Here is a 26,855-nt window from a genome sequence, read left to right on the forward strand (position 1 = left end):
GGCTGTTTCCTATACAGGTAGCCCTTGATTTTCCATCACAATTAGGACATAAATTTCAGTTGTTGAGTAAAGCTGTCATTAAGCAAGATGTCACAGGACTGTTTCACTCAAAGGCTGCTATCCTGGCACTCTTGTCTGTGATTGCTAAGTGATGATGTGGTTGTTAAGTAGACAGAGTCTTAGGTAAGGATCGCCCACGGTGCCTCACGGGTGGGTAGGAGAGTCCCAGAAGGCCCAAGCACAAGTTGTGGGAGTGCTGAAATATGGTACAAAGCCACAGAGGCCCATGGAATCTTCATCATCTACCTGGCTCACCAGCTCAAGCAAATCTTGACGCATGGTTTTGCCTCACTGCTCACATGGTTTTGCCAGTGTAAGAAAAGTATATTTTCTCCAAGTTTTGATTTAATACATTTGAATGGGCAAATGAATAGGAGGCTCAGGTCACTAGTCAGTTTGCTATACCCAGAAATTGCTCTCAATGTTTTATATTGCTTTCAATGTTTTGTATATTGATTTATACATTAATATCATGAATGTGGGTAACCCAAGGTGGGTTACCTGTAAAATTCAAATAAAGGGGGGAAATGACCCTAATTAACAAGAACCAAGTTTGTGCAAATTAGAGTAACAGAGTAAAATCCAGGGCAGTAGCTAAATTTAAAAGCCACCAAAAAGAAGGACAAATAATAATTCGTCCTAGATGGAGCAAGGGTTTCTTCTTTAGCTGCCATGTGCATTATTTCATTTGTGAAACATAGCATTAAAATTCTTTTTGCTTTGTATGCTCAGTGCTTTGTAGCTACATCTGTTTCACCTATGGTCAAAACTCTGAGAAGTGTGTGTCTGTGTTTATAGATACATGTATGTATGGTTTCCCATTTAAATCATAGCATCAAAGTGATGCTATGTAAATAAAATGCATTTTATTTCTCTCTTCCTAAAATATATTTATTTTTTATGTTTATGTCACTTGTTGGGAAAAGAAAAGCTATATATTTAAAGTAAAAAGAATAACATGGACATCTGAAATTATACTTAGTTCCAGATGCTTTAACCTGCAGAAAGGATACTGTGGAAAGCAACAGCAGCCCCAGTTGGCTACATCCTACCTGTGCTGGTGTTGAGTATAAATTTCTCTGCTTCTGCTGATACCATCTGTTGCCTTCTGGTTAATTATTTTGGAGAAACCAATCCTGGATTTTTGTTCCATGATTTAACTCCAACTCTGTCCAGAAGTTTTAGTACGGATAACTTTTACTGTAATCTGGCACATAAAGGATATTAATATTATTGCCAGATAAACATATTTGGGCAATGTTTGTCATACAAGGTGGCTAACAGAAATACTGGATGGAGTACTGGAATCATTTCCAGTTGTTTTCATATACCCAGCCAATATCACTCCTCTATTCTGATAAATAGATGGTCTATTTGCAAAAGAATATGGGACTTTGCAGGTAGAAAGGCAAATATGTACAATTGTCTGAAAGTTATAAATTTAAAGTGTTTACAAGCAGTAACCAGTTGAAATCAGTAAACAAAGGGAGAAACAGATTTTTCTCTTTCTTATACACAGGAGGAAATGGCCTGAGCCTTCAACCATTATTGGCTCATGGGGTGTGTTCATAACTGAGCTTAGTCTGACAATGGTCAGACCATTGGCATGAATGAAGCCTTGTGTTGAGCACATAGCTATGCCAAGACAGATTGTGGTGTGTGGCTACTTTCTGAGGTAGAGAAACCACATTCTACATGGTATGGCTTGGTGAGACTGCTTGGTCTGCTTAGTCAGTATTGGGATCTCAGATAGGCCCTGAAAAAGACCTAAATACATACATATATACAAAAAATATATACATCAACTGATGTATTGCTTTTTCTTATCAGTTCTGAATCACTAGAAAACCTACCCCAAATATTTTAAAGTACATCCATGTAGAAAATGGGGAAGAAATTTGGATTTGATCAATTTGCCACTTGTTTTCTGTAATTCTTATGATTTCCTAAAGTCTCTTAAAGGTTCAAAAGTCCATTGGTGGAGTCAATGACCATCAATTTTACTCTTAGCAAGTGTTTGTGTTTGATTAGGCCAATCATCAGAGCTAGAATCTGAACAGAATTTTTATATTACTAAAGTTGTCCTTTTGTTTGTAGCTTTCAAGTGGACAAACTGGTGCATCATAGGGCAACAATTTTTGAACCAAGGTACCACAAATGGCCCAACTCAAAGAATGCTTCCAGAATCTGAGACTCATTACTTCCATGTTATTGAAATTTCAAGAACCACTTGTATCTGCAGTTATGGCCATTGCTGCCGTTAGCTTCAGTCTTGTGATCATGATTTCTGAATGCATTTCCTAGAAATCCATAGGCAAAGAAAGATAGGAGGGACATATCTTCATCATCTTTCCTGTCTCCATCTTGGCCCTCTGATTAGTTGGTTGGCAGCATGGCCCAAAGAGTGAGTGGGAATTACCTGCTTTGGAACCAAGGCTGAATTCTTAAATCTCTTAATAACAGTGGACAGCAAGAGAAGGATGAGGGAGCAACTTGGATGCTTGCTGGTAATATAGGACTGGTTAGAGGCTCTAGCAGTCAACAAGTGAGCTCTCCTGCTCCCTGGAGGGACAGGACTCATAGAGACACATTAGAATAGGAGTGGGATGCAGTTTCCTTGCAGTGCCCGAGTCCCTTTGTTCCCCTTCCACCAGCAAAGTGGCAGGCAGTTCTGCAGATCAACTGAGAAGAAGAAGGAGGAGGCTACACTGGGTTGAGGTCCTTAAGGGAAGGGAAATGTGTCAGATTATATTATATGTGGAAAGAATGACCCAACATGTCATGGGTTGTCCAGTGATTACTAATTCTTTCTTATCCACTGCATAAGTTAGCTGCATTCCTTCCCATTGGGGTATCTGGCAAAAATCAGTTGCATACCTGAAAATTAATTACCAGATGATGGAACAATGAATGATCCTGCTATTATAATCAGCAAGGTCATATTCCCTGTGGTCTGCTAATCTACTGAGAGTTTCAAAAAGAATTATTGTGTTTCTGTTTGAATCATGCCATTGTATAATTTTGTTTTCTTATCTGCACATGGCTATGCCAAGCTAATTGCAGATGTTTTTTTAAAAAAGCCAGTAACTATTAGCAAAGGGCCATGGTGACTCACTGGGGATGCAGTACTGCAGGCTAACTCACTGCTTACTGCCAGCAGTTCGATTCTGACCAGCTCAAGATTGACTCAGCCTTCCATCCTTCCAAGGTTGGTAAAATGGGGAACCAGATTGTTGGGGGCAATATGCTGACTCTGTAAACTGCTTAGAGAGGGTTGTGAAGCACTATGAAGCGATATATAAATCTAAGTGCTATTGCTATTGCTGTCTCACTGAGAAGCACTATGGTTGATAACTTCATTATATCAGAAAGCAGGCCCTTGTTTAAAGACCTGCTTTCTGACATATTGAAGGTAAGATCCAAAAGCTTGCTGATGCACTTAAAGATCTGAAAGCTTTTCTTATAGTCTGGGCAATATTGAAGGACTTGCCATGTTGCATCAGAAGTGGAGCTTTTTTTGCCCAAGGTTGTGATGACAATTTATTAACAAGCTGTATCACAGGTGGAATTGGAGATATTGGTAGGACATGGAAGTAGCAATATACCTGCCAAAGACCCTGAGATGTCTGAAAGAGGATACCTTTCTTATATTTCTTGACAAACAGATGCTTTGAAGCAAGACAGAAATTCTACCCTAATCTTTCCAAATTCAAGGATTTAGGAATTCGGGTTTAGATTAGATAAGAGAGTGCAGAGCATGGGTGGCAGATCATTTCCAAATGAAGCACTAGAACTAAAAAAAATGAAGGGAATTCTAGTGCTGTAACATCCAACTTCTTTTATAGTCCAGATGAATTCAAGTGGTTGGGGATTCCTAGACAGCAGACACCACACTACTATTGAGTAGGGAGAGGACCTGCAAACATTTTTAAGGAGACAATTAAAATAAACTCAATATTAAGAAGGAAGTTATACAAATCTCCCGAATTTCCTCCAATACACCCTGGGCTTAGGGTCTCCAATTGGATTATCATGTCTGCAACATATCATATTAAGTTGATGCTATGCGGCAGGTCTTAATATGCAGGAGTATGGACATTTCAAGTATGCTGAGAGAGAGGGGGAATATATAGAGGGGTGTTGTATTATACAGGCATCATACATAAGGGTGGCTGCTGGGGGTTCGCAAGGGTTCGGAATATCCTCTAGCTAAGATTCTGCACAGTTCAGAGAACCCCCAAATCCCACTCCTGGCTGGTCCGGCTCACCCTGCCCCTCCACACCCCTCCCAGGAGTCCCCATGTGGCCTGTTTTGGATGCAGGTAAGTGCAGGGTGCGCACAAAGGCTTGGGGAGGGCAAAAAATGGGCCTCCCGGGAGTTTGGGAAGGCCAAAAACGGGCCCGTTTCTGGCTTCCAGAGAGCCTCTGGAGCCCGGGGAGGGCAAAAATGCCTCCCCCTGTGGTTCAGGAAGCCAACTAGGCCATGCCCACCATGGCCACGCCCACCCAGCAACCGGGCAGAGAACCTGTTGCTAAAATTTTTGAAGCCCACCCATGATCATATATTCTGCACTGTGTTCAAACACACATAAATATTTGTGACAGCTGTGAACCCTGAAGGTCTACTAATACTTAAGAAAGCTTCCACTTCCATTTGAGTCTTTTTTTTAAACACAGAGAGGACAAAGACAGGGAAAGTGCTCTCTTATCCTTTATCTGTAACAGGAGAATATCTTGGCCTTGTCTAGCTTTTTTCTCTTTCTTTGAGGCAATACAACAGACAAGTTAAATGCTTGGTGTTTGAATTTTTATTCCTCTTAGTGGATGTGATTCACAAAATAATTTCTTTATCATCCAAGACCAATTTCCCCTACTTTGAATCCTAGAAGATTGTTTCAGCTTTTTTCCACATTGTAAAATTTTGTTTTAAACTTTTTCTGTGGCTTATGACCACATGATCAAGGAGGAAAACTCAGGAGATACTTTTAACTTTCTGTAATAAAATGTACATTAGAAATGTCAGTGTTTTGTTATTTGATCCAGTATGTCTGATTATAAACCGAAAAGGAAATATATGAAGCTGCTGTTTCAGCATGGGGCTGTAGCTGTTTTGCTAAGTGTTTAGCTAGGTTTTGTAGTGGTGCTCCTCTGGATCTGACTATGGGTCTGAGAGGTATGCCTTCTTTGTGTATTTTTGGGAGGCCGTATAGTTTGGGACATCTGGAAGATTTTTCTCTTGGGATGATCGTCTGTTGGATCTCTTTGCTCATGTGGCTGGTTATAATTTTCTTCTTGGTTAATTTTTCCAGATATGTGGTTGGGTCCGTGTTTTTGGGTTTGTATGTGGAGTCTTGGAGTAGGTCTGTCAATTTTGTTTCGTAGTCTTTTCTGTCCATTACTACTGTGGCATTCCCTTTGTCTGATGGAAGTATGATTATACTGCTATCCTTTTTTAGGGCTTGCAGCATTTTTAGTTCTTCTTTGTGCAAGTTGCTTTTGGGTGGTTTGCTTGTGCATAGGATGTTAGTAACTTGGTGTCTTATTCTATCACCACTACAAAACCTAGCTAAACACTTAGCAAAACAGCTACAGCCCCATGCTGAAACAGCAGCTTCACATGTACAATACTCATACCACTTCTTGGAAATGATCAAAGATCTACACGTGGAACAAGAAGATCTGCTTGTAAGTTTCGATGTGGTTTCACTATTCACTCAAGTCCCGATAAAAGAGACCCTTGAAATCATCAAAAATAAATACCAACCAGCTAAACACCTCATGGAACTAACAGAACACTGCTTAACCAACACATATTTCATATACAAAGGACAAAGATACAAACAAATAGAAGGAGCTCCCATGGGATCACCACTGTCACCTGTCATTGCAAACCTGTTCATGGAAGAATTCGAATCCAGAGCCCTGGCCAATGCCATCCTCAAACCCAAACTATGGTTAAGATACATCGATGACACATTCATGATTTGGCCCCATGGACAAGAAAACCTAAACAATTTCCTAACACACCTAAACAGCGCACACCCCAAAATCAAGTTCACCATGGAAACAGAAACAAACAAACAACTACCATTCCTAGATGTACTAATCTACAAAAAAACAGATGGCACACTAGGACACACCATATACCAGAAGAAAACACACACCAACCGCTACCTCAACGCCCAATCCCACCACCACCCAGCACAGATAAACTCCGTGGCTAAAACACTAATTACCAGAACCAAACGCCTGGCAGACAAGACACACATTAAGACTGAACTATGCACCCTGACTAAAATATTGACAGCCAACAGCTTCCACAAAAGCAAAATCACCAACTTGATCCACAAAAACACACTGAGACATAATAGAGACCCAGAAGATGAACAGACCCATGGAACAGCTGTCCTGCCCTACATAAGAGGCACTACAGACAAAATTAGTAAGATACTATACAGACACCACATCAAGACTGCCTTCAAAACAGACAGAAAAATAGCAGCCATCCTCAGAAACCCCAAAGACAAAATTGACCTGGAAAACCAAGGCATATACGAAGTCCCCTGTGCATCATGCCCGGCCACATACATTGGACAGACCAATAGAAGAATAAGCACCCGCCTGGATGAACACAAAAATGCAGTCAAAAAGCTGGAACACACTTCCTCACTAGTCCAACACATGGAAGCCACAGGTCATAGCATCAACTTCAATGGCACCAAAACCCTAGCCACTATAGAAAACCCTAACCACAGAATCATCAGAGAAGCCATAGAGATTGAAAAAAGACCAGAAAGCATGAATAGAAGAGATGATTCCACCAGGCTGTCAATCATTTGGAAGCCTGCACTCACAAACAAAAAAATCTCCACACCACAAGCCAGGTGAACACCTGGGCACAAAGAGATCCCCCCTGATACTTCCAGCTCAAACACATCCCAACCAGGCACCCAGATGAAACCCAGCTTCCTAACTAATGATAGCCGTCCATTTACCCGAAGCCAAGCTGCACTAAAGGCCTCCAATAAAGCAACACAATGCTGCCAGCCAATCAAGATACAAAAAGAGCCAAAAACAGACAGAAGATATTAGAGACACCAATCAAGCAGAACACAGCAAACTCCGAGACCAATAAACACAGACCAAGACTCCCAACCAATCAGGATGAAGAAAAAACCATTCTGGCACAGCAATAGGCTGCCCCAAATTTAAATCTGAAACCACTGTAAAAGTCTGACTCACAGACGGACACAATACAGAAGCCTGATGATGGCAGATGAGATTCTGCTGAAACTGCTACAACTTTAAAAGCACCACTACTATGACGTGGGAGGGTTTTCTCCCCGTAAGATTCAAAGTTGCTACATCTTCACTAGTGCCAGTGCAAGCAAGCCATCTCTCTATATACAAGTGGTGGGGATGGTGTGTGGGCTGGTTGGCTGTGCTGCAGCCTCTGATTGGTTGATGGAGTTGATGTTGGTATAATGGGCGTGTATGGCCTTTTGTTATAACGGCTTGGGTAATGGGTTGTGTGATGGGGGAGTTCTTTGTTGTGGTATCCTGGTCTTGCGGTAATCTCCTGGGTCGTTTGTGTTTTGATCTCTTTGATTAGCCTCTGTGTAGTAACAGCTTGGGTAATGGGTTGTTGCCATGTGAGTCTTTTGATGTCAAGATTCACTTGCATAGGGCTGTGTAGTTCAAGGTTTGGCTTGAGAAATTTGGCTAGGTTTTGTAGAGGTGAGCCTATGGAGCTGACTAGGTTTTGTTAGCCTATGGAGCTGACTATTGGTCTAAGTATTAAAAACCCAAAAGGCTACATCACAGCCACCCGCTCAGGACATCACATCAGAAAACTCAAGAAATTACACCTCAAGAACTCAGAAGTCACAACACAGCAAATGACCCAGGATATCACAGCACAAGACCAAGAATACCACAGCAATAAATCTCACAAGGTCATCACACAACCCATTACCCAAGCTGTTACTACACAGGAGGCTAATCAAAGAGATCAAACACAAACGACCCAGGAGATTACAACGCAAGACCCAGGATACCACAACAAAGAACTCACAAGCCCATCACACAACCCATTACCCAAGCCGTTAAAACACAAGAGGCTAACGACCCAGGAGATGACAGCACAAGATCCAGGATATTCTATACACAGCCCATTATACCAACATATCCATCAACCAATCAAGGGCTGCAGCACAGCCAACCAGCCCACACACCATATATATAGCTCCGGTCACACATGCATGGCACTAAGCCGAAAGCACCAGCCTGAAGATGGGATAGATACTTTATACCGGGAGAAACCAATAACCAAAGATCCACATACAAATACCGAGAACCTCAGAAAAATATATATATATATATATATATATATATATATATATATATATATATATATATATATATATATATATATATATATATATATTTCAATTTTCAGAATAATACTCATACTTAATTAGATCAGTATTTCTCAAATTTGGCAACTTTAGGATGTGTGGATTTCAATTGCGAGAATTCCCCAACCAGTATGCTGGCATCTTCAAATTGCCACATTTCAGAACAGAGGGAACATAACTTTCCCTGTTTTCTCTTGGCTTTACATCTGGTCTGATCCTAACAAAGATTTTGAGATAAGGAAAATTGTTTTTTCTGAAAGAAAGAGAAGTAGAAGAAAAAGAGAATTGTTAGGAATTAAATCAATCTTCTTAGTCTAATTTTAATATCAAGGGTCCACATATAAAGTCTACTGGAATTGGGTATTTATTTATTTATTTGAATTTATTAGCTGTTCAGCTTTAATTGATTCTATATGCAGACCTAAACATTAAGCCCATAACATTAGGTTAAAATCAATGGATGGATTCAATTTTTTTTTATTACCGGTTCTGTGGGCATGGCTTGGTGGGCGTGGCAGGGGAAGGGTACTGTAAAATCTCCAATCAAAGGTGGTATTTGCCGGTTCTCTGAACTACTCAAAATTTCCGCTACTGGTTCTCCAGAACTGGTCAGAACCTGCTGAATACCAACTCTGGTTAAGATGATTGATTCTATTCCTGGTTTCTATTATCAACAGTTCTCTGAAGAGCACTGTCTTATGGTCTCCATGAAGAGAGCCACTGTATTTATTTATTTGTTTGTTTGTTTGTTTATTTATTTATTTTTCATTCATTCATTTGTTTGTTTGTTTGTTCATTCAATCTCTATAGCTGCCTATCCCAGCTCTGGGTGGCTTACAATTCAAAAGCTATATTACAATTTATTGTTTTAAAACAATAAAAAACCAGGAAAAAACATCCAAAATAAATATATATAGCACTTGAGATACTTGGCCAGTCAGCAGTTAAGAAATGGGGCCCTTAACACATTCAGTATCCCAAGGATCATAGCCAGGTTTTAAGTCCTTAGGAAAGACTATCAAGGTTGGGGTCATTCTAATCTCTGAAAGAAGGATATTCCATAGAGCAGGAACCACTGCAGAAAAAGCCCGTCATGTAGTCCCTGCCAGCTTCTTTCTTATTGTTTGGAAACAAATTCCAAGGAGCTGATGTTCATCAGCCCTTGTTCCACCATGATTGTTGACTCCACTAAGAGGAGCCATCTTCAGACTTCTGTTCAGTGGTGGGATTCAATTTTTTTTTTACTACAGGTTCTGTGGGCATGGCTTGGTGGGCATGGCAGGGGAAAGGTACTGTAAAATCTCCAGTCAGAAGTAGCATTTGTCAGTTCTCCAAACTACTCAAAATTTCTGCTACCGGTTCTCCAGAACTGGTCAGAACCTGCTGAATACCACCTCTGCTTCTGTTGCTTCCCTGGAAGTCCTGATAACACATACATTTTTTAAAATTATGGAAAAATATTCCTCTTTATGAAAAATTGGTGCCCTCAATAACAAAAAGCTGGAAGGAATTCCCAGAGGATTTTAGCTCAGGACTAAAGTCTATTACAACCTTCTTTTAAAAATATGTAATTATCTTGACAAGATAGAGTGCCTTGTCTGCTCATTGAGAAACAAATGCAGAAAGGGCTCTGTACTGAAAGGAATGATTAATAGTCTTTGTCAGTAATGGGAAAGAAAGGATAACTTGACGGGTTTCATATGAGTAATTTCCATGTAGTCTAAGAGCATTTTTATAACTTCGAAAGATCGACTGTAAATTTACCGCCTTGATATAATCTTTTCTTGTTGGTCAGTTTTCTATCAATTTGTTATAGCGTCTCCTTTGCTAGTATATCAGTTGCTAATAATAATTAGGCATAATTCAGAACAATTTGTATTTTGGATTCCATTGTAGCATCACTGCAGAAGGATTGGATGTTTTATGAGCTAGAAACATATTTATAGTGCTTGCGACAAAATACAAGCATCTCTAGATTCTAACTTTACTCCAAATATGACAAATTAAAGGGATGTTAGGTAGCAATGTTCAGAAGACCTTCACAAAATACCTTAGGGATATTTGAGAGTCTGGCTTGTCCAGCTGTTACTCTTGTGGTACCAAATGCACCATACCACAGGGGGCCCTCCTTTAGCTGTAACAAATGGAGTACTATGTTAAGTGGTAACTTCTACCAAGGGATTAATGTGTCTGAAGTCCACTGTACAAGAAGAATCAAGCAGCCATCATGGTTAATTAGCAGATATTTGAGTGATTCTGCAGTCTGGGGTAAAGGTTAGAGGGGAAGGGGACTGAGATAGGAGACAAATTAGCAGTATGTCTGACAAGAGCAAGGACTTGATGAAATGCTTGCTGTAACTGATGGATGTTATACATGGTATTCTTTGACACTGCTGAAAATACCTGAGAGAACTGGTGCTAGAGTTACTAGTATGGTGGGAAGGATAATGTGAGAGTTTGAATACCTGCATATGCTTCAATGCTGGTGCAAGTTAGAGACTTACAGAACATGTCCTTTGTGATATCACTCACTGACTACCAGCAGGTCTCAAAGGAAGAAAAGGGTCAAATTGGGGAACGAGTATTCCCTTCATAGTTAATATACCTGCCTTCTTTCTTTATTATTACCTTTATTGTCAGAGTACAACATGTGTACAATGAGATTGGCTGAGGCTCCCTTTGTGCACTCCCCCAACACAACTCACAGTGAGGACAGAAGTCCCTAACCCAGTCCCAATCTTATTACACTATGTGACCTTTTTGCACAATACGCCGGCCCCGCAAGTCTATCATACTATGTTGACATGAAGTTATTTTCTGTTCAGAACTCTGATAGCCCATGGGTAGAAACTGTTCTTCAACCTGTTGGTGTGGCTGGCTATGCTTCTCTATCTCCTACCTGATGGTAGGAGAGTGAAAAAGTGCTGACCAGGATGTGAATTTTTTCCTCACTCTTCTAAGGCAGAGAGGCCTAGTGATGTCATCTAGTGGTATCAAGGAGCAGCCCATGATGTTTTGTGCTGTGCTCATCACCCTCTGTAATGTCTTTCTATCCGTGGCTGTCAAGCCAGCATACCACACATATGCAATATGTGAGGATACTTTCTATTGTGGACCGGTAAAAGGAGGTAATCATTCATTGTTCCACTTTATTCTTTCACAAGACCCTAAGGAACTGGAGTCTCTGTTGGGCCTTTCTGGCCACCTGGGTTGTGTTGATTTTCCAGGTAAGATCTTCACTGAGGTAGAAAGGAATTCCAGGAGGAAAGGAGGAAACTCTCTCCACACAGCCCCCCTCGGTGTAAAGTGGGATGGGTCCTCTCTCTTCTTCTGGAAGTCTAACACCATGTCCTTTGTCTTGCTGATGTTTAGGTGCAGGTTGTTTTCTAGGCACCATGACGATAATTTTTGAACTTCCCCCCATACGCTGTTTCGTCTCCACCTGTAATGAGACCCAATATGATAGTATCATCTGCTAACTTAATGATCACAGTGGATGGGTCAGATGATACACAATCATGTGTGTACAGTGAGTACAGATAGGGATTGAGCACACAGCCCTGTGGGGAGCCAGTGCTAAGCTTCAGGGAGGTGGATGTGACAGACCCAGCCCTCACTGTTTGTGGTCGGTCCCTCAGGAAGTCTTTGATCCAGTTGCAGATGGAAGAGGGAAAATCCAAGTCAAGCTCTTCGATAAGGATGCTTGGCAGGATAGTATTGAAGGCCGAGCTGTAGTCAATGAAAAGCATCCTGAAAGCATCCATAGTTTCTGGTTTCTCCTGATGGCTCGCTACAGAATGTAAGGTAGTAGCTATGGCTTCGTCTGTCAACCTGTTCCCCCTGTAGGCAAACTGATGCTTGTTAAAGTGTAGTGGGAGGCATGTCCTAAGGTGTTGGAGAACCAGTCTTTCGAAGCATTTCATCACTACTGACGTTAATGCGATAGGTCTGTAGTCATTTAGACAGTTAATTGCTGTTTTCTTGGGGACTGGGACAATAGTGGACAATAGTGGATGTTTTCAAGCATGATGGAACACAGGCCGTTTGCAGGGAGATGTTAAAGATCTTTGTCAGGACCCCTGCTAATTGATCGGCACAAGTCTTTACCACTATCCCCAACACCCCATGTGGACCTGCAGCTTTAGTGGGATTCACAGCCTTCAGTACAGCTCTCACTTGATGTTCGTAATAGGGTGAATGGCTGGGAATCAGAAGGCTGGCAGGCAGAGGCTACGGGGTCTAGTCTTTTTACCTCATAGCGGGCGAAGAAGATGTTCAACTCCTCTACCAACGAGGCATCAGCATTCACCATGTTCCTCCTGTTGTCCTTATAGTTAGTTAGATGCTTCAGTCCCTGCCACACTTGCTTCAGGTTGTTATCTGTTAGGTGGTTCTCCACCTTATATTTGTACTGTTGTTTTGCCATCTTAATGCCTCTTCTAAGGTTTGCCCTGGCCTCTCTCTCTACCTTAAAGGCAGAATCCCAGGCTCTTAGAAGTGTCTGTAGCTCAGCAATCATCCAGGGTTTACAATTCCCATAGACTCTGATGCACTTGTCTGTTGTTACACTGTCAATGCACACTTTGATGTAAGAGAGTACGGCATCAGTGTATTCATGCAGGTCTTGATGTACAAAAAATACACTCTACTCAGTGGTTTCAAAACAGTCCTGCAACTGACTAAGAGCACCCTCTGGCCAGATTTTAACCATTTTCATGACTGGCTGAGTTCTTTTCCTGAAAGGGACATATTTTGGGCATGACAGAAGTGAAAGAAGGAGTTTTTACTTGTGTTCACTTGAATAAAAAGCCTCTGCAGAAATCAGAATTGCACAGTGTATCTAATCACATGGAGATTATTTTCCCTATTAGGGACAAGCAACGAAAAGGAGCATTGTAAATTTTATATTCATCTTTGAAACTTAGTTACAAAAATATTGCTTGAAATTTTATATGAAAAGCATTAGATAGGGTTTGAATTCTTCATGCTGGAATTTATTTATTTATTTATTTATTTATTTATTTATTTATTTATTTATTTATTTATTTATTTATTTATTTATTCAATTTCTACAGCAGCCCATCTTAATCAATGACTCATGGTGGCTCAAAATTAAATATATATATACTATGATTAAAGCATTAAAACATTTTAAAACAATAAAAGCAATAAAAAATCCAAATAAATATGCACAGCAGCCAAGATACTTGGCTTGTTAACCATAAAGCCAGGAAATGGTCCCTTGACACATTCAGTGCCACATGCTTGGGAAAATAATCAGGTTTTTAGAGCCTTTTGAAAGGCTAATGGGGTTAAAACGTTAGATGACGGAAAACTATTCAATACCACTGACAATACTACCGTCCTTCAAAGCAACATTGATTATGTGTCTGAATAGTCAAACAGTTGGCAATTCCAAATCTCGACCAACAAATGCTTTGTCCTACACATTGGTAAAAATACAATTTGGTACACCAAATACAAGCTAAGCAGATATGACCTCTTTGATAATCCTCACTCTGTCAAGGACCTTGGAGTACTCATATCAAACCACCTAAGCGCCAGAGCTCACTGCAACAACATTACCAAAAAAGCACTAAGAGTTGTAAATCTAATCTTACGAAGCTTCTCAACCGGTAATACTGAGTTACTAACTAAGGCATACAAAACCTTTGCTAGACCAATACTCGAATACAGCTCAGCTGTCTGGAATCCACACTGTATATTGGACATTAATATAATTGAGTGAGTCCAGAAGTATTTCATGAGAAGAGCACTACATTCCTCTGCTCACAACAAAATACCCTACACCATCAGGCTTGAGATTTTGGGCTTGGACAACCTAGAATTACACCACCTACAGTTGGACTTAAGCGTAGTGCACAAAATTATCTGCTACAATGTCCTACCAGTCAATGACTACTTCAACTTCAACTTCAACTGCAACAATACAAGAGCACACAACAGATATAAACTCAACGTAAATGCTCCAAACTTGAGTGCAGAAAGTACGTCTTCAGCAACAGAGTGGTCAATGCCTGGAATGCACTACCTGACTCTGTTGTCACATCCTCTAACCCTCCACTCCTTTACCCTTAAACTATCCACCTCACCCATTCCTAAGAGGTCTTAAGGGACGTGCATGTGCACAATTCTGCCTACTGTCCCTGTCCTATTGTCCCATTTATTCGTACCTATTTCCTGTATTCTTACTCATGTTTATACTTATACCTATTATCTTGAAAGATATTGACTAAATAAATAAATAAATAAATAAATAAATAAATAAATAAATAAACAAACAAACAAATACATAGAATCATTTTAATCTCTGGGGGGAGAATACTGCCCAATCTGCTAGATCAAATTGAATAGGTATGGACTCTGGGGAAAAAGATGTTACTTCAGGTGAGCCATGTAGGGCTTAAGGGTGACAACCAGCACCTTGAATTACATCTGTAAACATACCGATAACTAATGCATCTCATACAGTAGTGGTGTTACTTGTGCCATATACCTGCCATCATTTACTACCTGCGTAGCTGCATTCTGCACCAGTTGAAGTTTCTGAATGCTCCTCAGGGGTAGCCACATGTAGTGCATGTTGTAGTAGTTTAAAATAGAGGTTATAAGGGCATGGTCTGGTCCATGAATGGGTACTATCACCCAAAGGTGTGCAAAAGCTCTCCTAGCCTCAGCTACCCCATGCTCTTTGAACAGAAACTGTGAGTTTAGGATGACCCTGAGATTGTGCACTGATTTGCCTGGGATGTTTCTTTATTCTTCATACATAAGTTCCACTGATAATTTAATATTTTTCTTGTTTATTGTGGTTTATTTTTTTCTATCTCAATGTATGCCTTTTCTCAGTAATTCTAAGTATAAAAGGAAATTGTCCTTACTGCCTTTAAACCATACTATTGGCTGTGTCCATTATTCTTGGGCTGAAATTTTGCTGTTTCTGAAGGGAATTGACAACTTGTTAAGTCACCAGCTTCTCAGAAAAATCATCTCACGTATTTTTTTCTTTCAGATCGAGAACGGATTGGCCAAGATTCTGCTTATGAGCAGGAAGGAAAGGTGCAATTTGTCATTGACGCAGTCTATGCCATGGGTCACGCACTGCACAATATGCACAAGAATTTATGTCCAGGGAAGGTCGGTCTTTGCCCCAAGATGGATCCAGTAGATGGTGGAGAGTTGCTCAAATATATCCGGAATGTCAATTTCTCAGGTCTGCCTTTTAAAGTTAGGGCTATGGCATTCCATAACTAATAGGAAAGAAAAGAATATTGGTTTATTTCCTTGGCAACTTTTTGGTCTTGTTTGTTTTCCTTCAATTCTCCCTTCCTCATAGTTAGAATATATATTTGAGATGTAGTAAGTGGCATATAGGACTTACATGCATGGACTATTTACTGCTTGTACATTTACTTTTCCCAATATAAAATAAAGATGAAATGTTATTTATAGCCCACTCAAAGTGGTTTACAGAGTCAGCATATTGTACCCAACAATCTGGGTCCTCATTTTACTGACCTCAGAAGGATGGAAGGCTGACTCAACCTTGAGCTGGTCAGGATCAAACTCCTAGCAGTGGGCAGTGAGTTAGCCTGCAATACTGCATTCTAAGCACTGTGCCCGTAAGGCTCTTATTCCATCATTGTTCTATCCAAATGAGGAATTCCCTCTTAATAGCTCTCATTTCTTCATTCCTCTCCCATTAGTAAAGTATCTTCCTTGATAAAAAATATTTCCTCTCTCAATTAGTTATTCCTTTACAGCTTCTAGAAACTCCTCACATGCTTACATTGTATGTTTTTAATATATGGCCTTTCCTTCAGCCTACTTATTACATCTATTTATCTTTCCACTGCAATCCCCTTACAGTCTGTCTCCCTAATTTATTCTTTTCCTAGCTAGTTATTTGAGTTTCCTGCTTCCTCATGTTATTGGGATTTATTTGTGAAATTTATGTGATTTTGTTTTAAGGTGATGTTTGGGGTGGGGGGGGGAAACAACAAAAAAGTCTTGGCTTGAAACAACTCAGTAAGTAAACCACTGTAACTAAAGATTTCATTATACTTGTCATCTGGTCACATTCAACTGTATATCATAAACTTCCCTTAGTATGACTAAAAGTGCCCATTTGCTCCTACAGCTGAATAGCATTTCTTCACTGAAGTTGTCTTTTATATTAGGCATATTTTAAAACACCTCTAAGACAATAGTGAAGACAGAAATATTTTACAAATGCACAAGTGATTAAGCTTCCCATTTTAACATGGAAAAATGGCCTTTTGGATGCTCTGATTTAGAAGCCATTTGTATTTTACACTCCATGTGAAGTCTGTAAAAAGTGGATAAAGGAGTGCAGCAATTAGATAGTAAATGACTTGTCTACATGCTTGGATGTCGAGAAGGTCCTCATGGACAGTCATTTATGATTGTAGCTACTGAAGGTTACATGCAGTGTGTTTCTATGACTCTGAATTCCAAGCTCATCCATACATGGAGAAGATCTTGGAATAAACAACTGTGTTTTATTTCCTGAAGAAGCCTTCCTTTGTTCCCCCTGCTCGCTCTTGAGATATATGCAGCAAAAGAAGATGATGAAAGGAAGAGGGACTGACTTCTGGCCTCAGTGAAGACCAACTCGGGTAGAACAATGTCATCTTCCACACCTGAGAAGTGGACATTTGAGTTACCTGCAGTTTTCAATATTTTATATTTTTCTTTCATTGAGATCTGGAAGAATACCTCTGTGCAGTTGTCTTCTATCATGAATATACATGCAAACATGGAGAAACGGAACAGAAAGAAAATCAAAGGAGCGAGCAAAAGTAACAGTTCATAGTGGTGCTTTCTGGGCACTGAACAGATGGCACAAATACCTAATCAGCCCCTGTCTGCCTTTGTTTTGAAGAACTACCTTGAACTCTACCCTGCCCCTTCTCCCCCACAGACTGCATCCCTTGGTGTTCCTCTGTGACCTTTCCCTTTGCACATGAGTGGCAGAGATATTCCCTTTGCACATGAGTGGCAGAGATGAGTGGCAGAGATATTAGTGCCGATCACTGACAGTATTCATCAATGATCATGACTTGGCTGCAAAGGCATCCAGAACAAGAACTGGAACAGCAGATATTCTCCTTCTCAGCTTGCTGTATAGCTGCAGATGTTGTCATGGTAAGAAAGTCAGCTGAACAGCTTAGAGGGCAGCAGGCTACCAGTCTTGTTCCTTATAATGAATGCATCATGTTCCATCATTTTCTACAAAGAGGTTTTCACCGAATGTAATCTTTTTTTCACTAAAAACTGAAGATATATAGCCACTTAACCATATAAGAGGATAGAGTGGCTTATAGTTGGATACTGCTGTTGGCGAGACAACAAAAGATGTCATTGACATTTTTTGATGAATAGATAAAATGTCTATTCAAGCACCTCTTCAGCTCAGGACTCACAGAACTACAGACTCATACCAATCAGTGATATGGCTTATCAGATTCTGCACATGTAAGCATAGGAGATCTGGTAACAAATAATTTTTAGACATCTTTAAAAAAATAATCCTTTTAATATATAACATGCTAATAGCTAGAACTATGGAAATAAATGTACACAGCCCAGAGGATCACCATGTCTGGCTGGATCATGTATTGTACCTAAACCGTATAAAGTATAAACTGACCTCTGTTTATTCGTAAAAGGGCTGAAATCGTTCACCCAAATTAATGTACCATGTTGTTGGTGTTGAATTTTAATTTTAGCCCTCCCTCCTGCATACACCATGTAATGTAATGAGTAGTGCAACCGTGCCTAGTCCTTCTCTACTTTTGGTTGTTCCATCACATTTCTTTGTTTCCATCTCTCATATTAGAAGTAGATAAAAAATAAAGAAAAATAGGAGAAACTATCAACCTGATGGGAGAATACCAGAACAAGAGAGCAGGTGAATGATTTAGAGTTCATCTGATTGCTACACTTCCATCGTTACAATTGATATACGATCAGAGGTAGAAAAGAGGGAGATGACTTTCTTCATGGTTCAATATATAAAAATCAGCAGACAATGAAACCTTCCTACTGGAAACTTCCCACTCCAGGAGAACAAAAAAGGACAAAACCACACTGAAACTCACTTCTATAGGAGTTCCTTAACGAAGATTTGATCCTTAGAAATTAGAAAATAAAGATGTTTTATAACAGGGAGATCAACATTATCACCTACTATTTGCTGTAGATAATCCAGCACATGTTCAAGGGATCCCCTACTTGTGTTGCTACTATTTCTGCAGTGAGGTTAATTTTATTATGTGTCCGTAGTCTTGATGAGACCGTTCTCCAGGGTCTATTATGACCTGTGATAAGACAGCAGAGATAATATAAAAGAAGTGAAGAAACACTGGTTGTGTTTAGAAGGGGCAGCATTTGGCGGGACAAGTAAGCTTTCCCAGTAGGCAGCTTTAAGACATTCAAGCATCAGATGCTGAGATGTAGGGGCAACACTGTCATGCGTCATGCAAACTCCTGAGTGCCTATTAAGCAATCCCATTACTGTTGAAAAGTATGGATTTTCCCAGGAGCAGTGTTGAAAATTCAACTGCGAATCTAGTCAGGTTTGCTACATAGAGATCCATCTCTCTCTCTCTCTCTCTTTATTCCTTGGTCTGACCCTGAGATCCAGTCTGCATCATGCTGATAGTGTAAGGCAACAGGGAAAAAAGTATAGGAGAAAATAAAAATGTTAAAATATTGCATAGATTTGGAATCGAAGACAATCAGGTCCTGATACTTCTTCATGACCTCTTTCTATCCAGGTTTTTTTCAGCTGTTTCATTTCATGATATTAGCTCTTCGAGATTCACTTAACACAGCAAAATATGTTACTATTTTCTGTCTCCATCTATGTGGTTGAATGCTGAACTGGGATTACCACTTTTGCTAAATGACTGATTGTAAGCTCATCGCGAGCCAGCATTTTGCATGGATTTATTGCTCAATGACTTAGACATAGATCATATTCCTGGACATCTGAGAGAAATGTAATTATATGCAGCAGATCTGATGGCAGGCCTGTCTAATGCCTTTTGAAAGCTGTTTTTATGTACTAAGTGGAACTAATTGACTGTCAAGAAAAGGACCCTTCTTTTTCTTTGGATTAGATACCTGCTAAAAGTTTGATCAAGTTTATATCATTGGTACCAAATACATGAACTAATAGGGTAGGACCATAGATTTATGTTCTCTATGTCTGTCAGTATACTCATTTTACATTATAAACTTGCTCAGAGATCTCATTTAATTTATTCAATACATGTGACTGCCCATCTTGTGCAAGGGATGCTGGGGGATGAATACAGTTGAAAACATTAATGTAACAATAATAGTAAAAGAAGCTACACAACAAGGATAAAATCAAAAGAATGTCAGCTGAGGATAACCCATCAACAATAATTAACAATAACTCACAGGCCACCTAATCTCCCAACCTGTATGCATGGGAGGACACCCAAGTCTTAAGGGCCTTTTAATTTTGTGTATGTCACCAAACACTCTGCTTTTTGTGACACTGCAGGAGAGATTTAGAAAAGGAACGGATGTTCCTTTCTGATCTGACATTAACATTTACAGCTTATTTTAAACCAATTTGATTTTGGCATCCTGTATGACAACAAACTCCCAATTCTCTGATTATAGAGGATTATATAACTTGGTAGAGTCTAGATGGGCACAGTAAAAAAAAAAAAACCCCTTATCCCCCACCCCCAAAAAAAAAAAACAAAAAACAACAACCCCCCCCCCCCCCCCCAAAAAAAAAAACCAACCAACACACCCACCAAAAAAAAAAAAAACACCCCCCCCCCCCCCCCCCCCCCCCCCCCCCAACCCAACCCCCCCCCCCCAACCAACCCACCCAAAAACCCAAACCCCCCCCCCCCCCCACACCCCCCCCCCCCCAACCCCCCCCCCCCCCCCAAAACCCCCCCACCCCCCCCCCCCCCCCCCCCCCCAACCCCCCCCCCCCCCCCCCCAACAAATATCTGGATAACCTTGGCTGACCTTAAAAAGCCAAGCAAGGTCAGATCTGGTTAACACTTGGATAGAAGATCATTGGAAAAAAGCTGCAGAAAGGTAATATCTAGTTCACAAATGAGGCCTCCTTGTGTGGATAGCAGCTCTTATTTTATATTCTATGCCTATTTCTAGCAAAGAAACTACTGGTAAATCTGAATGTGATTTCTAGCAGATCTGCAAAAGGCAACTAAAAGGCTCTTGCTTTCTAAGATGAATTGCTTATGTAAAAATAAAAATAAAAATTAAATAGATTTTAATCCAAGAGAACAGAGTGAAATAAGTTTTGGTCTGAATCAAATACTCAGAGTCAATCTGCCTTTTATTTCTTAATGTATGTTTGCCCCTTTGCAGCACTTTCCAGTGCCTTTCTGTAGTTAGTAAACTTTGAGGTTCTGTAGCAAGTAAACTTTGAGATTCTCAAAAAAAAAATCTGTTGGGCAATTTTGCAAGATAATTTTACATATTAAACAAGATATATGTTTGATAAATCAAATGTGCTATCCAACGTTATTCCACTTTTCTTTCTGGAACTAAGTACTTTGCTTCTTGTAGGTATTGCTGGAACCCCAGTGACATTTAATGAGAATGGAGATGCTCCAGGCCGCTATGATATCTATCAGTACCAGATCAAGAATGCTACGCCCGAATATAAAGTTATTGGGCACTGGGCAGATCATCTAAACTTAAAAGTAAGTCAGTTTGTTGTGTTTAGATATCTGATCATTTCTGGGGGTTAACTTTCTGTTTTTTCAAATTCAGCATTTTAAGTAAGAATCACAACTGTACTCAGGAAACCCAATAACATAAAAAACATTGATCAAAATGGGCTTATTTTTTTATTCAGGCTATCTGTATATATACATCAAAGAGAGATCATACAGAATAAGATTTAAGTTCAGCTCTCTCACTGCTGTATTCAATAATATATTCAATAATATAATTCAATGTACACCATTTCTAACTATCGGAACTACATTTTAAAGAGTTGGCTGCAAAAAATATTGCAACTGGAAGTATCACCAAACAAACATAAAATTTAAAAGTTCAGTCCCAGGGACAAATAAATATAACCTATTTGCTTTTCCCCATTTCTTTTAAATCATTAAAAGTGCTCACCTTTGACTTCAACTATTCCAGAGCGATACATTTCATTATTGAAATTAACATTCATCAAGTAAAACTTAGGTAAAGAATTTGGGATTTTTATGCAAACTGTTGTTTCTCTTTTAATGAGCAGATATTCAGAATTGGCTCAGTAACTGTGCACAATAAAATCAAATAATGTAGCAAATGAAGTGGGAGTTACAGCCAATCAGGCAGTGTGTGCATACAGCTTTGAAATAACCTTAAGAAGGAGAAAAAAAATAAATAGATTACCCAGCAACAATGAGAGGTGGCAAAGTACAGAGCTTGAACTGTTTAGTGTAGTTTAGAAAGGTCATTATGAGTGGGCCCAGTTAGTAAAAGGCTGCAGAGGTAAATTGCAAAACTCAAGGGTCTGCCTTGGGAGAGGAAGAATTTCTTCAGGCTTTTCAAAAGCAAATATTTCTGCTTTAAAGGAATCTAGGGCAGGAAAACCTATAAATAAGGAGCAACACACATACTAACTGGGTAAACTATTGATTAAATAGTAGCATTTTGTGCTACTTGGGTAGGACATTTGGCCCAATCTCTTTTTGTGACCCAGGCTTAGGTAGGTTGCTGAGATTCTTGCTTTCTCCCTCCCTCCCTCTGCTGCAGATGGAGCGCCTGCATTGGCCCGGGGGAGGCAATCGTGTGCCCACCTCCATATGCAGCCAGCCATGCAAACCAGGCGAAAGGAAGAAGCTGGTGAAGGGCATCCCATGCTGCTGGCACTGTGAGCGCTGTGACGGATACCAATATCAGCAAGATGAGTTCCATTGCAAGGTGTGCCGTCTCAGTGAGCGCCCCAATGAGAACCACACTGGCTGCATCCCCATCCCCATTGTTAAACTTGAGTGGAGCTCTCCTTGGGCTGTGATGCCAGTTTTCATTGCCATTGTGGGCATCATTGCCACCCTCTTTGTAGTAGTGACATTTGTGCGCTACAACGACACACCTATTGTCAAAGCCTCGGGGAGGGAACTAAGCTACGTGCTGCTGACGGGTATCTTTCTTTGCTATGCCACCACCTTCCTGATGATTGCTGAGCCTGACTTGGGCACCTGCTCATTGCGGCGTGTCTTTCTGGGCCTGGGAATGAGCATCAGTTACGCTGCCTTGCTGACCAAAACCAATCGCATCTATCGCATCTTTGAGCAGGGCAAGAAGTCGGTCAGTGCTCCACGCTTTATCAGCCCTGCTTCCCAGCTGGCCATTACCTTCAGCCTCATATCTCTGCAACTTCTAGGGGTCTGTATCTGGTTCATTGTGGACCCTTCACACTCTGTCATCGACTATGAGGACCAGCGGACTACAGACCCCCGCTTTGCCCGGGGAGTCCTTAAGTGTGACATTTCTGACCTATCCCTCATCTGTTTGCTTGGATACAGCATGCTCCTCATGGTAACCTGCACTGTGTATGCTATAAAGACCCGTGGGGTTCCTGAGACCTTTAATGAAGCCAAACCCATTGGGTTTACCATGTACACTACTTGCATTGTGTGGTTAGCCTTCATTCCTATCTTCTTTGGGACATCACAATCAGCGGAGAAGGTAATGGCCATGAGAGGGCAGAGGTGGGCAGGATGAGTTAATCTTCCATTCTGTTCCAGGTCCTCCAGTGATGAAATATGCCTGGCGTGTTTGAACCTGCAGGCTTTTGCACTGATCTGGTAACTTGATAGCATTCAGGGGCTATTGAATTATACTTTTTCTGCTTAGGGGATTTCCTTATTATTATTATTTTTACTGCTTTGGTTTTTCATCATATGGACAACTTACTGGGTTATTTTTCTCTTTTTCTTTTCTTCTGTTCTCCATTCACTTGTACTTGTAACATTATTTTGGTTTCTTCTTTTCTTCCATTACACTCCCCCACCCCATTCCTTAGCAATTCTTGGTTTTGGAAGATAGGTATCATTGTCCATGGAATATACACTATATTACAAAAATGTGTGGGGATTGTAACATCCTTGAAAATCCAAGATTTCAAGGAGGAAGAGATAAAAAAGTGAAGCCTTTCTTCCAGCGAATCACATTTCAATGAATTTTCAAATGCTTTGGTATTATTGAAGTATAGTTTTCAGACAGTGGCAACCTCAGCCTTTCAAATGCAGAATAATGCAAGATAAGCAAACAAGTGCACATATGTCATAAATTTGTAATGCAAATTTTTTCATTATCTTTATAATGAGCATAAAGAGGTATACCCCACTAGAAAATAGCAGTCATCTTTTTATTCTGACAAGATTACATAGTGATGAATAGATTGAAATGATTTTTTAAAAATTTTCTCCAGACTTCTAATGACTATATTATCATTCCGTGTGTAATTTTGATTTGTATTTTGGTTACTCTCACTTTTGAAGATACAGCTAGAAACACAGAGGCATAAAAAAACTGATAGCAGAAAAAGACCTAGTGGTCCCATTGAGTCTGACTTTTCAGTTTTTAATTTTTAATTAATAAATTAATTAATTTTGAATTATTGTTTTGATTGTTTGATTTTTTTTAAATTTTTGTCAGACGATGCCCATATGTTTTTATCTTAAGCATATTTATCTTCAATTAGTGATGATTGACCACTACCTCTGCTGGAAGTTGGTTCCAAGCTAACATTACTTTTGAACTTCCTTCCTCTCAGTCTGAGGTTATGACCTGGTGTTCCTGATTTTTCTTTGATATTGAAAATACTGCCTTCTAGGATCTTATTCACACCCTTAATATAAAGGTTTCAGTCATGTCACCCTCTTCCCTTCTGTACTCCATGCCAGGGGTCCCCAACCACGGGCCCCGGACCGGTACCGGTCCGTGGAACATTTTCTACCGGGCCGCCGGTTTGCTGGGCGCCATCATCTTGTTTTGATGAGAAAGTGCTTCCGGTGAGCTTTTCCGGTTGGAAAGTGGTGTTTGGGTCCTGAAGGAATCCTCGCGCCTTAGTTTCATCAAAGGTGGGGGGGGCGGTTTCGAACAAAACTAAGGCGCGAGGATTCTTTCAGCACCCAAGGCAAGGCGAGCCGAGCGACCATCCTGAAGCCATCCCGAAGCCCATTGACAAAGGTACAAAGGAGGAGTTGAAGGTGGCGGGGAGAAGCGGGGGACGGCTGGCTGACCGGTTGCTCGGCTCGCCTTGCCATGCGTGCTGATGCCGGTACCGGGCCGCCGATCATTTTGTGATGCCGGTACCGGGCCGTGGCACAAAAAAGGTTGGGGGCCACTGCTCCATGCTATATATATATAGTTCCTCCAGTCTCTCTCCTCAGACCATTTTTGATAACAAGATAGTGGATCATGATGGGAAAACTGAACCTCTCCCCAAAACTATTCTCTCTTTCACTCTCCCTTTCTTTTTACAGCTGATAGTTATAATTACAGCAGTTATAACTATATATAATGGTTTAAAAAAATCACATGAGAAAATGGTGATGGTGAAATTAAGAGCATGGGTTGTACTTGAAGCATGAGAAAAATGAAGATTAAGAGATTACAAACTCTGACGCCACCTAACTCTGTGTTTCAATTTACTGATGATAAGAAAAGATGCCTGATCCAAATCACTTTCATGGGGTGGGCTTGTTATTTTTTGAATAATAAGAACTGCAGGAATCTGATTTGCCTATAGAAGGGTTGTGGGCCTGTTCCCTCCTGTAGCTGCTAGGTATGCAGCTGGCCAAGAGTCAGCACTGAGTTTAATATGACATTAAGAGATTAATATAATAAGAATGTACACTAGCCTGCAAAATGTCTGCCTCCTGTCCTGGATCCTCAATCTGAGCAAAGTATGACTGAGTGAAGATCAAATGCCTTCAGGTTGCCCTTCTTCAGATGCAGTGATGAGGGAAAGCCAGATGTGGTATTCAGCAGGTTCTGACCAGTTCTGGAGAACTGATAGAGGAAATTTTGAGTAGTTCGGAGAACCGGCAAATACCATTTCTGACTGGAGATTTTACAGTATCCTTCCCCTGCCACACCCACCAAGCCACATCGACAGAACCAATAGTAAAAAAAAAAAAATAGAATCCCAACACTGGGAAAGCATAACAGTTCTGGCATGTAACTGTTCAATATGCTGTTCGATCAACATGTCTTACTCCTAAAACACCATTTTAGTTGAACATAACCAATTTTCTATCAGTAGAACATGGCCTTTTGACAAGGGTTTACATTTTTTTAAACTAAAGGCTACCAAGGCCTGAAGAAATCTGAAAACTGAAATTAGAGTATTCTAATATTTCCTAAAAAATAAAACAGAACCCTCTCAGTATGGTTGATAACGTGTATGAGATCTGAGATCAAGACTTTCCTTGTGCTTTATAATTGTTAATAAACGTACTCACTCAAAAGTCATTAATCTAATTTATAAACAACAGCACTCTGTTTTTTAAATTTACTTATTAGTGTCACACTAATTTACTACATAGGCTTCTTCTTCTTCTATCCTATTATTATCAGTACTATCAGCCGAAGAAAATCTGCCTGAGTGGATAAAGAACATCCATTCACTCATTCATCCTTCAGTGTATTTCCTCTCTCAGCTGGAATATTGTTGGGATTTTAATTAATACTTGAGCAGTTTAGCAACACAGAGTTGTTATGACTGATTGCATTGCCGTGAGTGAGGTGGTATATCTTGCAGCAGCCAGACTCTCAAAGAAAATAATGCTATTATTTTGATCCTAAGCTCTCTTGGGCCTTGTCTTCCTTGCCAGATCAGGTGATGTTAGAGTGTGGCCCATTAGCTAATCAAATAGCAAACACTGCCTGGCAGGCAATGGGGGTTTGTGAAGCTTGATTCCCAGTTGGTGTAGAGTAGTGAAATGCCAGAAATACAATGCCTATTTGGATGAGACTGTTCTTCTATGCTCTGTTAGCTTCACAGGGAAAGGCATTATTTGGGGTCCTGAGCATTCCTGACCTCCATATCTCTCAATATCTGTACAAATGCAAATTTATTAAGGAGGACGTAGAAATAGTCCATCAATTATGCATGCTATGCACACTTTAGAGGGAGAGAATTTCTCTTTCTCTGACATGACTGCAAATTATATTACATTGGTACCTGATGCTACATGTTGCTTTAATAAAGCTTTCTTGATTTGTTTAGTATCATAAAATAAAAGGTATTATATTATGATAAATGAGATAAGGTGTTTTATAGCTATCAACCTGACATTT

At 40.2% G+C, this 26,855-nt stretch overlaps 1 protein-coding gene across 1 annotated transcript in view; it reads left to right on the forward strand.

The window, feature by feature from the left end:
* The window catches only part of GRM4 (glutamate metabotropic receptor 4), a 360,805-nt gene that overhangs the window by 288,792 nt on the left and 45,158 nt on the right, over window positions 1–26,855 (forward strand). The window contains exons 7-9 of the mRNA XM_026680391.2: window positions 15,511–15,711; window positions 21,111–21,247; window positions 22,299–23,234. Coding sequence (XP_026536176.1) covers window positions 15,511–15,711; window positions 21,111–21,247; window positions 22,299–23,234 — 1,274 coding nt within the window. The remainder of the gene's footprint in view (window positions 1–15,510; window positions 15,712–21,110; window positions 21,248–22,298; window positions 23,235–26,855) is intronic.

Source organism: Notechis scutatus, chromosome 3 (assembly GCF_049901735.1).
Source record: "Notechis scutatus isolate UNSWTSFEM ecotype Mainland chromosome 3, rNotScu1.2, whole genome shotgun sequence".
Classification (NCBI taxonomy): domain Eukaryota; kingdom Metazoa; phylum Chordata; class Lepidosauria; order Squamata; family Elapidae; genus Notechis; species Notechis scutatus.